At 43.1% G+C, this 16,060-nt stretch overlaps 1 protein-coding gene and 1 non-coding gene across 4 annotated transcripts in view; both read left to right on the plus strand.

Moving 5' to 3' along the window:
• Nucleotides 1-16,060, plus strand: part of Zzef1 (zinc finger ZZ-type and EF-hand domain containing 1) — a 137,685-nt gene that overhangs the window by 45,931 nt on the left and 75,694 nt on the right. For all 3 annotated transcript variants that reach the window (NM_001427300.1, XM_237787.10, XM_039087333.2), the window contains exons 9-15: nt 38-136; nt 5,043-5,134; nt 5,806-5,954; nt 10,181-10,292; nt 11,500-11,712; nt 12,769-12,869; nt 14,093-14,262. In NM_001427300.1, coding sequence (NP_001414229.1) covers nt 38-136; nt 5,043-5,134; nt 5,806-5,954; nt 10,181-10,292; nt 11,500-11,712; nt 12,769-12,869; nt 14,093-14,262 — 936 coding nt within the window. The remainder of the gene's footprint in view (nt 1-37; nt 137-5,042; nt 5,135-5,805; nt 5,955-10,180; nt 10,293-11,499; nt 11,713-12,768; nt 12,870-14,092; nt 14,263-16,060) is intronic.
• On the plus strand, nt 1,944-2,081 carry LOC120095437 (small nucleolar RNA SNORA48). Its single transcript, XR_005490909.1, has one exon. It is a non-coding gene; the product is annotated as a small nucleolar RNA SNORA48 (small nucleolar RNA).

Genomic DNA, 16,060 nt, shown 5'->3' on the forward strand with positions numbered 1-16,060 from the left:
CCTAGCTTAAAACTTGGACTGTCTTTTCTATGGACAGGTAAACCCCTCCAGTTGACTCTTCAGGCTTGTGATGTCAAAGGAAAAGAAGATAAGTCCGGGCCTGAAAATCTTCTTGTGGAGCCATGGACGAGGGACGGTAAGTGGTAGATGGTCCATTGCTAGCATGCACAGGAGGCAGCTGTGTGAGCTTAACTCTCACCTTGGAAATTTCTCACATGTTGGTGTTTTAGTTATGTGTGTGCGTATATAATGTTTTAATGTGTATTGGTGTTCTGCCTGTGTATGTGTACGTACTGTGCGCCTACTGTCTTAGGAGGCCAGTTGAGGGCATCGTATCTCCTGGATGCCCTATAAATGGTTGTGAGCCCACATATAGGTTCTGGGAACTGAATCTAAGTCCTCTGTAAAGACTTGACATTAATTAGGAAGGCATCTTTTCTGCCCCTAGATTTTAGAGGGTTTTGCTGTTGAGAAAGGGTTTCACCCCGTAACCTAGGTTAGCCTCTAAGTCAGAACAGTCCTTTTGCCTCAACTTCCTCTAAGTTCTGGGATCACAGGCATGACTTACCAAAGATACTAGTCTTCACCCCAGGGTAACAGCAATGGCTTCTGTACACTTTGTCTGGTTCAGCTTTTGTCTAGATGGTAATGACTAGTAGACAGCATCAAGTATTTGACAGTCTAAGGCTGTTCAAAACAGAAGTTTTAAAAAGCAAGGACTTGCCAGGTGGTGGTAGTGGCTCAGCCTTTAATCCCAGCACTCGGGAGACAGAGGCAGGTAGATCTCTGTAAGGCCAACCTGGTCTATATTTTGATGAGTTCCAGGACATCCAATACTACATAGAGAGTCCCTGTCTAAAAACAAAACAAAAAATAAATACCCTCACCAAACCAAACTAAACAAATAAACAAACAAACAAAAAATAGAACCAAGACTCCTCTTCTTGAGATAGAAAAAGTGACTGCATTTAATTGTTTTAAAGTTTAGATTGACTTTCTGTTGAGTTGGATAAAGTATTGAGAAAGACAGTGGGTCCTTAGCACTATATGTCTGAGAGCATCTTTAAGAACATTACAGCTGGGCTGGCATTTGATATGTTGGAGCAGTCCTCTTCATCTGTAGCACGTATCTGTTTGCTTCATTCTGCTGTAGGCTCTTTTCCCTGTGCAGGTGTGTTTGTGAGCCTTTCCTTATCTTGGTGAGCACTTGGTCAGCGTCTTATACGTGTTTCTTTGCTTTTCACTATACTGCTTTGCGTCTTACTGATTCAGTGAAAGGGAATGTTCTAGCTGCTGTCAACACTGACTGGCCTGGCCTTCCTCTTCAGGATTTGGTTTTGTTGTGGCTTCTGATTTCTTCAGTATTGCCTCTTCCCTGTTTCTTATTGTCATTCTCAGTATCAAGGAGGTTCCCAGTTGTACTTCCTGTCCTTTGGTAACCTCTTACGCAATAAACTTGGCACAAGAAGGTTCCTTACACTCCTGAGCTTGCCAGCCTTCATAAGGAACTTTGCTTCACATCATCCATATCCTCCACATGGAAAGCCACAGCAAGCCACCTGCCACCAAAAGTGGAGTAAGGTTTTGGAAGGAGGTGGGGACAGCTCTTTGCTCCTTTATTGTCCCTTCACCTGAAAAGGTCAAAATGGTTTTGCTAAAGATCCTCTGCATTTTTCTTCTACTCTATAAAGAATTGGAATTTTTATCTCTATTGCATGTGGATGTAGAATTTTTGGCATCCGAATATGTACTTTTTGGCTTAGTTTAGTTCTGAGAGAGGATCTTGCTATGTTGCCCAGGCTGACCTCATCCTCATGGTCCTCTGTCCTAGCCTCCCAAGGACTACAAATGTATTCTCTGCCTGCTTTACAGCCCTACCCCCACCTGCTTTACAGTGTGGGGTTATAAACACTGTTGAGTTTAAAAATCTACACAGCGCCCCCTGGCAGTGGACAAGGAGACACCATGTTGGTGGTGGTGTTCTTATATCAGTCACAGACAGAGCAGATGGCAGGCCTTGCTTCATCCTAGCTTGATGCCTGGCTTGGTGGCCAAAGCTGTTTCATGCCTAGGGCACATGAAAAAAAAAAGAAGAAAAGAAGAAAGAAAGAAAGAAAGAAAGAAAGAAAGAAAGAAAGAAAGAAAGTAAGTCTACACAGGCTTCTTTCATCTGAAAGACTTAATTTGCTAGTCCTGTACCTTGCCTGATTTGAATACGTCCTTATTCTTCATGGATTCTTTGCCAGCCTCCCTCACTTTTGTTCTCCAGCCTCCCTCACTTTTGTTCTCCTTACCTGGAGTGGGTGCCTTTTTAGGTTTAGACTGTGGCAGGTAGATTCTCTGTTTTGCCCGTTTGGTTTGGTTTATTGTGGTTTGTTGCTGCTGCTGCTGCTGCTGCTGCTGCTGCTGCTGTTTAGAGTGTGGGGTATGGGCAGGAGCTCTTGGCTTTTGTTGGAACTCCTGACTGTCTGGAAGCTTGGGCTCTGTGTGGATTTTTTACTCAGCTGAAGAAATGGGCCTGAAGAACCAATGCAAGAGGAATGGCTTCTTACCCCTTAGAGCAATAGAAGCTTTCCCAGGGGCACACTTCAGCTCCTCTGGACTGGGGTGTTTCAGTTGTGTGAAATGCCACTAGACTACCCAAGAATGCTCAGGGAAGGAATCTTGACATTTGACACAGCTAATGTTCCTAAATTTCTGAATGAAGTTACTGTCACTGTACTTGGGTCTTAAAGGATAGCTGGCCAGTAGGAGCTGCAGGTATAGATGCATTAGATTCTTTAAGTCTATGGCTGGGTAATGTTTTACTCCTGTCATCGACTGGACAAAGTGGTGCACACCTATAATCTTAGCATTCAGCAGGGTGACATGGGAGTATCAGATATTCAAGGCCAGCCTAGGCTATATAGTGATAGCCTGTCCAAAAAGAAAGAAAGAAAGAAATTAAACAGTAAAACTAGGTGACACAGTTATTTGTTTTTTAATGTGTATACTTATACATGTAAGTATGAATATGTGAATGCAGGTCCACATGTGCCCCAGCAGGCATGAGTAAATCAGAAAACAGTCTATATCTGCCTCTACAATATATTCCTTCTTAAGAAAAAACCAAAACAAACAAAAACATCTATTTTGAGAATGGAGAGGTGGTTCTGAGGCTAGGAGCACATTCTTCTCTTAGAGAGGACCAAAGTTCAGTTCCCAGCACTTGCATCAGGTAGTCTTAGATCACCTGTAACTCCAGATCCAGGGATTCTGATGTCCTCTCTGGCCTCTGTGAGTACCTGTATACATGTAGCCCACATGCATCCACTCAAGCATCCATATAAACACATAAAATTAAATAAACAAATAATTTAAAACTTTAAAGCATTTATTTTGGCCTGAGATGCTGGCACACTTTTAACCTTCCTCAGTGGAGAAGCAGAGCCTGGCAAATATCTGTGAGTTTGTGGCCAGCCCGGTTTACATAGTGAGTTCCAGGCCAGGCCAGCTAAGCTACAGGGTGATGTGGTACATGCTTTTAATCCCAGCATTCAGGAGACAGAAGCAAGGACAGCCTGGTCTACAGAGTTGAGTCCCAAGACAGGCTACACAGAGAAACCCTGTCTCAGAGAGAGAGAGAGAGAGAGAGAGAGAGAGAGAGAGAGAGAGAGAGAGAGAGAGAAATAAAAACCCCTTTACAACTAATTCGTATAAGTAGGTTCATCCAGGACTCTGGGAATGATTAGGATTGTCTGGGAGTTTTGTTCTTAGAATTGTATGCATTTCTGGCACCATGCTGTCTTAAAATTGTAAATAGATTTGCTATTTGATAACATCAGTTGTAGTTTTATGGGTTTTTGCCATTGTACTGCTTCTCATCCCCGATAAAATCAGATCATATGACAGCATCTGTCTGTGAATTAGCGAAGAATCTCTTGGGTTAATTTTCATGATCTTTGTAACACATTTTGTACATTGTCTTGTGGAAACCCAGAGTCTAAGAATGTTTGTGTTATTAACTCTGGTATGGAATGAGAACATGAACGTCATTTCAGTGTTTTGACTTTCCAGGAGAATGATTGAAAGCAGGGCAGGTCCCAAGAGAAAGCTCAAGGAGCCCTGACTTGAGCGGGTCCTTGCACTACACTGTTACATCTTGAGTTTAACAACAGGTCTTCTTGTAAGTTGAGATGTAATTTGCAACCAAAAAAGGTATATGGCTCTTGTACAACTGTGAATGAATACACCAGACTTTTTAATTAAGAAAGGAACCAGTATCAATAGTTTATAGGAAAATTCATAAAACACACAAAGACAATGTTGGATTTACTTACAGTTAGTAATCAGCTACATTTCTTTTAATTTTTTTTATATATTTCTTTGCATAATAATCACTTGCGTTACCCTCAATATTCAATTCACAAAATTATGAAATGGCTTAGAGGCAGGAAAAGATGGAGCTAACTCAGAATGAGTTAGACAGGGTGCCCAGTAACCCCTCTGACTTCAGCCTCTCTCATAGCCTTTGCTTCAGCGTGTTCTAGAAGCTGACCAGCCTTCAGTTGCTAAACCTACTTGTTTTTAATCAGCTCAGTCAAACATTAGTCATGGCTTTAGGGATGAATCAGGAAGATGGTTGATCCTGCAGTTTTCCGTCTCTGATTGAAAATCACAATCTGAGGAGACTGTACTCTGTGTGTGTGTGTGTGTATGTGTGTGTGTGTGTGTGTGTGTGTTGTGTGTGTTGTGTGTGTTGTGTGTGTTGTGTGTGTGTTGTGTGTGTGTGTTGTGTGTGTTGTGTGTGTGTGTTGTGTGTGTGTGTTGTGTGTGTGTGTGTGTGTGTGTGTGTTAGAGGATTCCTTAGCCATTCTCTTATTGCCTACTGCTTTTTTGCAGAAGGTAGAGGTGTGGGAGGGAACCATATCTGCTAAGAAGTATTATTTTTCTAATTGTCACAAAGGTACCAGAAAGGCTGGCTACCCTTGCTTTTGTCGATAGTAGATCTTGGGGCTGTAAACATGGCTCAAACATCCTGACTTCTTTTTCCTTTTTCTTAGGTTTTCTTACAGAGACTGGAAAAACCAGAGCAAGTACTATTTTTTCTGCAGGAACTGAGTCTGCCTTCCAAGTTACACAGATCAGAATTATGGTAATTTTTCTTCTACCTTCCTTAAATAGTGGTACTGTTCTTCAAAGGTGGATTAGGGGCTGGGGAAATGGCTTAGCAGTTAAGAGCACTAGGTGTTCTTCCAGAGGACCTGAGTTCCATTCCCAGCAACCACATGATGACCCACCATGTGGAACTAGGCATGCATGTGTGCACAGACATATCTGCAGTCAAACACCCAAACACATAAAATAATAAAAGTTTTTAAGGCATTGAGCTAGGCATGGTAGAACCAACACCTCTAATCCTAGCACTCAGGAGGCAGGGGCAGTGGATTTCTGTGAATTCAATGCTAGCTTGTTCTACATAGTGAGTTCTAGGTCTCTACATAGAGAGACCCTGTTTTTTGCTTTTGTTTATTTGTTTTAAAAAAGTGGTTTGGGTTATATTTCCAGAGGTCCTTGCCTGTCATTGGTATGCAGTAATTAGCTTCCTCTGTCTCAGTCCTGTAGCAGAGGGCAAGTGTACAACGTTAGATGCAGTTTTAAGTCTCTATAAACAGTGTGACTATAAGGATGGAGAGTCAAGGTAATGTTTTGTAGGAAACAGCCCCCTAACTTGCCGAGCATAGAAACTTGGAATATTGTTTTATTGGTTTCACTATGATCTTAACCAGAGACAAATCAGCAGAGAACTTTTGCCTCTGTTCCCAGGTTCGCCGCGGTGGCATCGGTGCTCAGTGTGGGCTAGTATTTGCCTATAACTCGCCTTCTGATAAGTTTCATGCAGAAGAACACTTCAAACGGTTTGAAAAATATGACAGATGGAAGCTCCAGGAGCTGAGGCAGTTTGTAAAAAGCAGGTACAGCCCAGAAAGAAAATATGTGTGGTCAAAACATTGTATCTGTTCTCTTGCTGGGGTGTGGTACTGCATGCCTTTAATCCCAGCGTTTGGGAGGCGGGAGTAAGTGGACCTTTGTGAGTCTGAGGTTAGCTTCATGTACATAGTGAGTTCTAGGCCAGCCATTACTACGTAGTAAGACTCCGTTTTTAAAAAAATAAGGGCGGCTGGAGAGATGGCTCAGCGGTTAAGAGCACTGACTGCTCTTCCAGAGGACCTGAGTTCAATTCCCAGCAACCACATGGTGGCTCACAACCATCTGTAATGGGATGTGATGCCCTCTTCTGGTGTGTCTGAGGACAGCTACAGATTACTCATACATAATAAATAAATAAAATTTAAAAAAAAAAGAAGTTAAAAAAAAAGGATGTATCTTTATTGTTGAATTATGCTTATAGAAAAGGTGCCACAGAAGCCAGAAATCATTGTTATTTTCTAAAAGCATCTGTACAGTGGTCTGTTAGTTTGTGTATAACTTATTACTTGGCCCTATCTATGACAAGGGTCACAGGTCTTTAGAATGGCTGGGGAGTGATACATGCCTTAGTTGGCAGCAGCCTGAGTCTCACCTGACCACTGAGAAATTTATGCTGTCCTGAACCCTTCTTCTGTCACTCAAGCATTTAAAAATTTTTTAAAATTCTTTTTAGATGTATTTAGATGGGTGTTTTGTATAGTGACTTTTTTTTAAAGAATTCTGGAATTTTGGTTTCTTTTAAAAACACAGAAATATAGGAATGTACTTTTGTTTTAGTCTCTAGTGTAGGGTTATGGTGCTGCTTCAAACTGCCCACAGCAGCTGAGCATGATTTGTTTCATGCTCTAGCAGAAGTGTGGTTTTGCCAGGTGCAGATGATTTCTGTGACTGTGTGACTTTGGAATTGTGAGAACTTTCAGAGGGCACATGCATATGAGCCCCGAGGCAGGGTCAGTGGTTGCTGGGCATTTAGGGAGGTGGTTGCAGTTGGTTAGTAGCCATGGTCAAGAAAGAAATCAGAATGACTCCTAATCATTCTCTTCCCTCTACTTTTGTTTCTTTCCTATATAGTGATGGGGGTAAAACTGGGGGAGTTAGGATAAAGAGTGGGAAAAAGAAGAACCCATAAAGTAGCAAAGAAAAAGTAGGTGCTTGAAGAAGTAGTGTGTAGTTTGAGCAGAGGGAAAAGTAGGCACCAGGACCTAGAGGTGAAGCATAGACAGTGAAGGAGCTGGTGATTGTATCACTGAGCTACACTGTCAGAAAGAGTGGCAAAGGGCAGAGCTGGAGAGCTGGGAGAGGCCAGGTCAGTAGAAATGTCTATTTGAGGTCTTAGTTTACCTTGGAAGCACATATGTGTAGCAGGGAGGCAAGCAGGCAGAGGGGAGAGCTTGTTATTGGGGAGGTAAGAAGAATATGAAGGAAGTCAGATGTGTTCCAGAAGAACTGCTCAGTCTTGTGTTGCAACATCATGGATAGAGAAAAGCAAGCAGAGAGGCAGAGGCTGGGAGAAAGCATGTGGCCCAGGAAGCTGAAGGTAAGAATGGCCTAGACCAGCACAGGACCTCCATAGCAGCAGCAGCAGTAGTGGAGCAAGGTGGCCTGATACAGTGGGCCCTGGGGATGACTGAGGAGAGAGCAGGAGAGGTAAGGAGGCTGGGTAGCAACAAGTTTATGGTGTGGGGTCTGGGCAGGTAGAGAACTTGGTAATACCCTTCTCTGAGATAGAACATGCCCCAGGGAGAAGCAGGAATATGGGAAGACAGCTCAATGTTAGCCTTCTTGGTAAGACTTTGAGATGTCTTACAGCCAGTCAGACAAACAGGTCAGCAGTTTAGAAGAGATTCTTTTTTTTTTTTTTTTTTTTTTTTTTTTTTCGGAGCTGAGGACCAAACCCAGGGCCTTGAGCTTGCTAGGCGAGCACTCTACCACTGAGCTAAATCCCCAACCCAGAAGAGATTCTTGTAGACAGACATGACAGTCTTTGAAATGTTTGTTAAAAATATAGGATCCAGGTATCGTGCCTCATGACTGTAATCCCAGCATTCAGGAAGCTGAGTAAGATCACTGAGAGTTCAAGGCCAACCTATGCTATAGATTAAGATCCTGTCTCAAACAAAACTAAAGGAAACTGTAGAGATAGAAGAGATGGCTCTGGAGGACCGTGGACTAGACAGACATAGGTCCCCTGATGAGCAGCACTACTTAAGAGAGACAGAAAACTCAGACAGAGAATAGGACGCAACCCAGACTATACCCTCAGAAATCAGGGAATGGGTGTACTATGGGTCATTAAGATGAAGGCTTAAAGTAGACATAGCCACAGAGATCATTGATGACCCATCAGATAGTGTTGCCCTCCTTATTGCTGATAGGAAGCTATAACTGAGGATGAGAGCCCTTGGACTTGCCACCCATGCTATTTATTGTATTTCCCAGGGTTAGTGCAGTCTTAAAATATGGCCCAGTATGTGCTATTAGGCATATATGTGCATATAAATCACCAGGGGATCCTGTGAAAATACAGGTCTGATTCAGTAGTTATATGAAGGACCTAAGACTTTTTTTTCTTTCTTTCTTCCTCTTCCTTCCTTTTCCTCCTCTTCCTTCATTGTCTGTTTGTTTATGGTTTGTTTTTTGAGATTAGGTCTTACTAGCTTGGGTAGACTAGAACTTACTTTAAGGCCAGGCTGCTCTCGAATTTGTAGCACTCTTCTTGCCTCAGCTTCCTTTGTGTTAGACTTACAGGTTTCAATCACCACACCCAGCATGATTTCTTTTTTAATAATGGCTACAGGTATCACCTAATTTTAAGCAACTATGTTCTCACTTTTGGGATATTAAAATAGGTCTTTTCCTCTAAACTTTTTGTCAAACAAGGGCTTTCACATCTTATGCAGGCTGTTTTTTTTTTTTTAACCTAAATATAAACTTATTCATGAGTCCCTTAATGATTTGATCTGGTTCTAGCCTGAGTTATTCTTCAATATAGGCCAACTAAGTTGGCCTACATATAAAATCAGTCTCTTTACATTTGGAAATAACATTTGCTTGACCATTTTTTGTTATGTCCTGCTGGCACCATGCTCTGGGGTCAGCACCTGTCTGCTGTACAGTGTGGTTTAGTGAGTGGGCTTGCTTCTCCAGTGCCTGACTCTGCCAGCTTTCTAGATTGCAGACTGTTTTGAGTAGACTTTGCCAGGCATGATGGCAGGAGGTTAGGAAGAGATTGAGAGCTCAAGGCCAGCCTGAGCTACACTGCTGAAGATAGAACCAAGTTCTCACATAGGCCAGGCACAAATGCCTGGTACATATGTGTGCCACTGAAATAGCATGTCCTCAAAGAACACATTTAAAATTCCTCAAACATGTATTATGGGTGAGGCCCATTGACATTTCACAGGCTTAGCAAATTTCACCTGTTCTGTTGTGATCAATTATACCACAAAAGATTGCTACCAAGAAATACTTGTGTGAGGAAGAGAATAAAATTTTTCCTTTGTTCCAGATCCTGTTGTCCAGTTTCTTCATTTCTCCCTATAGCTAACTCTGGTTGCTTGTCATGCTTATACAGTGTGCTGTTAGTGTGAGAGCTGAGTCATAGACCAAGTAGTATGAGATTTTAAGGATGGAAACTTGAAGCATGGTGACCTTTAACGTTAGTATTTGGGAGGCAGAGGCAAACAAATGTTTGTTAGGTCAAGTCCAACCTAGTCTACATAGTGAGTTCCAGAGTAGCTAAGGCTACCTAGTGAGACTGTCTCAAACCAGCCAGCCAACCAACCAACCAACCAACCAACAAACAAAGAATGGTTCTTGAAAGAGTGCCTGCTCAAGAGGGAGTAGTGCTCACCCATTCAGCATTTAAAGAGCAGCATGCAATTACCCATTGTTTTAAGGATGGAATGCTTCCTTTGGAAGACTTGCTAATCAACAGAAGCCTGTAGCGGCTGAGATTAGAGCTCCAGGATCTGAGGCATCAACCCTTCAGCTGTTAGTACATGGCTCAGACCTCAGGCTAGTTATACACAAGTTAGTCAGACCTAGGGAAGGGAAGCCACTCTTGCCTCTTCCTCAGTGCTTATCAGAAATGCCCATGTCACTCCTGCATATCACTTGAAATGCCTGACTTAAATGCCATTTGGATGAGGTCAGTCTCTGGAGAAATTTAGAAGCAAGAAAATATCTATGATTACACGTGTATTGGCAGGATTGGTTGCTCACCTGATGACCTTGGAGAAGATGATCCTATTGGCTGGTTTGAGCTAGAAGAAGAGTGGGATGAAGCAGATGTCAAGTTACAACAGTGCAGAGTTGCCAAAGTAAGCGCTACCCAGTTTGCCCTTTGCTCATTTACCTGCTCTCCCCTTCTGTAAACATTGCTAACTGCACCAGCCCTGAGCTAACACTGGGACTTTAGAGGGGGTGGGAGAGACAGATGTGATATGACTGTGACAGAGGGAGATTTAACCCAGCCTGGGGTTCACCAGAGAAGACTTCATCTGAAAGAGAGTGTGAAATCATGCCAAGTGCTGGAAGTGGGTTAGACCACAATCTTTAGCTTGGCTGAGATGTGTCAGAAAGGCATACTACAGTGAGTAGGACACAGGCATAAATGCAAGAGGAATGGATTTGTTTCCCCAGTTCTGAGACTAGTAACTGCCTGGCCATGTAATTTTTTTTCTTAACTTAAGAATAAATCTTGGGGTTGGGGATTTAGCTCAGTGGTAGAGCGCTTGCCTAGCAAGCGCAAGGCCCTGGGTTCGGTCCCCAGCTCAAAAAAAAAAAAAAGAATAAATCTTAAAGTAAGTAAGAGAATTCAGAACTCTCTTCAGAGTTCACACATGCTCAATGCATATTTGTGAATCTGAGTAATAGATTTCAGAAAGTCTTTTATTACCAGTGAGGTGCTCAGTAGGTAAAGACACTTGCTGAGGACCTGAGACCAACATAGTAGAAGGAGAGAACCAACTCCTTCAGTTTGTCCTTTTACCTCCACAAGCACACTGTAAGATACATGTGCCCACACGCATAAAATAAATGAATACAGTGTAAACCTGGAAGGAAGGCAGCACGGCCTTTATGAAAGGGACTTTCCCTCTAAGGAGCAGTTTGCACCAAAGCTCAACTTTGGGAATACTCTGCTTTGTTTGCACAGATAAAAGTGTGTCTTTGCTTCCAGTTCATGAGCTGTACGTGCTGCTTGGAAAACTTGAAGTGATTCCTTAGGGCATTGACTCTTTTGTCTGAAAAAGCAAACATACTTCTCTTACTCCTGCCTGGTTTTTACCTTTCAGAAGGTTCCTGCTCTTAGTATGATCTTAACAAAACCTGACTTATTCTGTGTTTTGTTTTGTTTTGTTTTTCTGTTGGCTGAAGATACTGAATTATTTTGTGTCCCCAGTACTGATTATGCTTTATGAAAATTCGCTAAAACCAAAAAGAGCCTTTTTAAAAAGGTCTTTCAGTCTTCTTTCATGTACTTAGAGATTCCAAGTCCTTCTCTTAGGTCTCTTTTATCCTTCCTAGTTCTTGATGGTGAAGTTCCTCTGCACCCGCCAAGAGTCAGCTGAGCGGTTGGGTGTGCAAGGCTTGAGCATCAGTGGGTACCTCCGGCCTGCAAGGGCAGAAGCGGAACAAAGCATCCTCTACGCCCACTGCAGGAGGGACACAGAGAATATCTATGGGGCCACCCTGCTTCTTAGGACCCTGCAGTTCATCCAGCAGCTCGCCCATGACCTGGTAAGGTTTCATCCATTATTACACAGCACTCCTCTAGGAGGAATGACTGACAGTGTTAGGGAAAGTGGAAACCCTAAAAAACCTGGCCCCTCTGAAGTTAGGGCAGTATTGATGAATATAACAGATATTCTTTCTACTGCACAATAATACAAAAAGGCTGGAGACAGTGGGCTTTGCCACCAGTCTGTGGAATACAACATGGCATGTGACCATTGTTGTAAAGTCCCCTGGAGTAGACCTGCAGACACATGATACTGTCCCCACTTGTGCTTGCCCAGGGTCGGCAAACACAGCAGCATCACAAGGTCTGTGGCTTTAAGTCTTAGAATTACATTTCACCTCTGGAAGTGGGTTTCATTTATTAAATGGATTAAGCTGTCAGGATTTGAGTTTGAAATATTTAGAGTTTTGATGCTGACTTTTACAGTTATTAGCAAATCACAGTATCAGTTCATTCAAGGGAGTCGTACCACCATCACTATGGAGTGCTTCCTTGTGTATATAACAGTGTCCACCCTTAGCTTTCTTTTCTCTTCAGTGCACAAGAGGCTGTTGAGCCAGTGCGTATGTATATGGTGTTTGGGTCTCTGTTCACTGAGAACTCTTATCATAGCAAAAACGAGAGAGAAGCCTAGGGGTAGTAGCTAGGTTACAACAGAAGTGCAGGCTACATGTAGGGAAGTCAGGACAGTCGTGGGCACCATTGTCATGTAAAGCTTGATCAGAGAGGCTGTGTAGCCATGTATATATTAGTGTTACATTTACTTTTGCATGTGCATGTGCACACTCATACACAGAGACACACAAAGATACATATAAACACACACACATACATTCACACAGACACATGCACATAGACACATACATACATACATACATACACACACACACACACACACACACACACACACACAGATATACACATTTCTGAGTTATATGGAAATTTCACTTAGGTGGGTCATCTCTCTTAACCATAGCAAGTTAATGAGACATCTCAATATTTCTCTAAATATTTTTTTTAATTTTACTTTTTTTCTTGTCTTTATCATTTTTTAGGTGCAGCAAAAGGAAAGTGGCTTAAAATATAAGTCTTTCCTGGATTTTGCGGGTCTTGATTTGCAGATCTTCTGGAATTTTTACAGTAAATTAAAGCAAAAGTAGGTCAGAACTTGTTATGAAGTGACAATCATAAGCAAAACTGAAATGGATAGTTTTCCTTCTAAACTTTTTTTCTTGTGTGTGTTCTTCTGATTTAAAAGATTTGATTGTAGAAAATGGCCCTCAGATTCCTATAACGTTTTTAGGAACCGTTTCCTTATCGACTGTCCTCCCAGCTGATAGGATAAACAGGTCAGGCATTACAGTGATGTAGGTTGAACATCTCTAATCCAAGATCACAAAATTGAAAAGTTTTTGGCAAGTCACAAGTGGAAAATTCCACAACTCGAGATAATTCATATCATGAGTCACAGTCAAAATGCAGCTAAGCTAAAAGCACCGTATGGCTGGGAGTGGTAGCCCGGCGGCACAGTGCTTACTTAGCCTGCACAGGTCCGGGCTTCAGTCTCTAGTGATGTAGTGTAAACATGCACAAGGCCCTGGCTTCAGTTCCCATCACTGAAATGAATTTCATATTTAAAAAATTATCTGTTTATTTATGTGTGTGTGAGTTTATGCTCATGTGTGTGGGTGTGTGGGCCTGTGTATATGTAGAGGCCAGAAGAGAGCATTGGGTATTACATTTTCTTAGCTAGGTTAGAGGCCAATAAGCCCCAGAAATCTTATCTTTTGTGCCCCATCACCACCACACACACACACCTTGGAGCTGGGTTACTGCATTCACAGATGTGCCTAACTTGTTACAAGGCCACTGGGATCTGAATGCTAGTTCTTACGATGGTGGAGCAAGCCATCTCTCTAGCTCCATAAATTTCATGTTTAAGCTTGGGTCATGACTTCCAAGAGAGCCTTCTCCTTTCTCCTCTCCCCTCTCCCCTCCTCTCTGATGCATGCATATATGTGCAGATATTCCAAAATCAGGAAAAAAGTTCCAAAGTTTGAGACTCTTTTGTTCTGATCTCAGCCTTTTAAATGAAGGACATGATTCATCTCCTCATTTTACAGGTGAAGAAACAAAATCAGAAATGTGTCTCCTTCCCCCAGTGGGCATTCAGACAGGGTCTGTTTCCAGTGGGCATTCAGATGGGGTCTGTTTTCAGGTGTCTGGCAGTGTTTCTTGTGTTCCTCCTAACTTTCTCTGGCTTGGTGTTCCTTTACTGAACCTGATGTCTTGAGGGAATTCCTTGATAGACAGCTATATGGCTTTGGAGGGTAAATGGTACCTGTTCTTCTGCTCTCTGATGTTCTTTGTCCTCTGCAGTCCAAGGGAAGAATGCATCTGTGCACAGACCCTTCTGCTGCAGCTCCTGCAGAGCTGCTTCTCAGTGCTGCAGGGTGACCCACAAGCTGTCTCAGAGGAGGAGAAGCCTGCAGCACAGCGTCCTGAGGGAATACAGGCTGCCAAGGAGCTCTACACACACCTATGTGATGGTAGGTGCTAGGGTGTGCCTTGAATGTGACTTTGTACTGATGACTATAAGCCACTTGGCTATAGAAGTCAGAGGGGTCTAGTGACTATGTGAGCCAGAAAGGTCCATGTGGCACTGTAGACCTGAACCTGCTTGCTTTTCTGCCTCCCCTCTATTCCTTTTCTTTCTTTTTTCCTTGAGAGTAGGTCTCTGTATCCTAGCTGGCCTCTGGCTCCCTTAAGTGGTTGAGAATGATCTTTCTGTTTGTACCTCCCAGGCAATGAAATTATAGGAATAGGAATCATAACATAATACTCAGGGTTTTTAATTAATTATTTTTTCACTTTATATCCTGATCACAGCTTCCCTTTCTTCCTCCCCTCTCAGTCCCTTCCTCTCACCTCACCCCCCCCCCCCCGTCCACCCCTTCTCCTCAAAAAAGGGGAGACCTCTATGAATATCAGTTAGCTTTGGCATATCAAGTTGCAGTAAGACTAGGCACATCTTCTTCTATTGAGGCTAGACTGGGCAGCCCAGTTACGGGAAAGGGATCCATAGGCAGGCAATGTAGTCAGAGACAGCCCCTGCTCCTGATTAGGAGTCTTGTGTGAAGACCCAGCTGTACAACTGTTACCTACGTGCAGAGGGCCTACGCCTATTCCATACATTCTTTCTGGTTGGTAGCTCAGTCTCTATGAGCCCCTATGGGCCCAGGTTAGTTGATTCTGTAGGTTTTCTGGTGGTGTCCTTGTCCCCTCTTCCATAGGATTCCCCAAGCTCTGCTTAATGTTTGGCTTTTAGTTTCTGCATCTGTTTCCATCAGTTGCTGGGTGAAGCCTCTCTAGTGACAGTTATGTTAGACTCCTATCTACAAGTATAGCAGAGTATCATTAATAGTGTCAGGGGTGGGCTCCCTCTCATGGCATGGGTCTCAAGTTGGGTGAGTCATTGGTTGGCCCATCAGTCAAATTCTGCTCCATCTTTTACCTCTGCACATCTTGTGGGCAGGACAGATTATGCATTTAAGGTTTTGTGGTTGGGTTGGTGTTCAGTCTTGCCTGGTTATGGGAGATGGCCTATTCAGGGTCCATAATCCCCCAATGCTAGGAGCCTTAACTGGGGTCACCCTCATGGATTCCTGGGAGTTTCCATTGTCCTAGGTTTCTAGTTCATCCCAGAGAGTCCCCAAAAGCCAGCCTACTGCCAATCCAGTACTTTCTCCCAGTACTTTCTCCCTCCATCCTCCCCCTACCTCATCCCTCCTGTTTCCATTCCCACTCTCCCGGCCCCCCAGTCCCCTGCCTCCACCCTCACCCCCATGTTGAATCTATTTCCTCTTCTCAGTAAGATTCAAGCGTTCCCCTTGGCCCCCCTTGTTACTTAGCTTCTTTGGGAGTGTGCATTGTAGCATGACTATTTTGACCTTTATGACTAACATACACTTAGAAGTTAGTGCACACCATGGTTTGTTTGTTTGTTGTTGTTGATGTTGTTGCTTTTTTTTTTGGTTTTCCAGGTCTGGATTCCCTCAATCAGGATGATCTTTTTCTTGTTCACAAAACTCAGTTTTATGTAGTTGTGGGCCTCAAACCCAGAGCCTCACAAATGCTCGGCAAGCACTCTGCCAACTGATTTATATCCCTAACACTACAGGAGAATTTTGTATGATGCCTTTTGGATTACTGTTTTGAGTTGAGGGTTGGTTTGTTTGTTTGTTTGTTTTTTTTTTGGTTCTTTTTTTCGGAGCTGGGGACCGAACCCAGGGCCTTGCGCTTCCTAGGTAAGCGCTCTACCACTGAGCTAAATCCCCAGCCCCGAGG

Source organism: Rattus norvegicus, chromosome 10 (assembly GCF_036323735.1).
Source record: "Rattus norvegicus strain BN/NHsdMcwi chromosome 10, GRCr8, whole genome shotgun sequence".
NCBI lineage: Eukaryota > Metazoa > Chordata > Mammalia > Rodentia > Muridae > Rattus > Rattus norvegicus.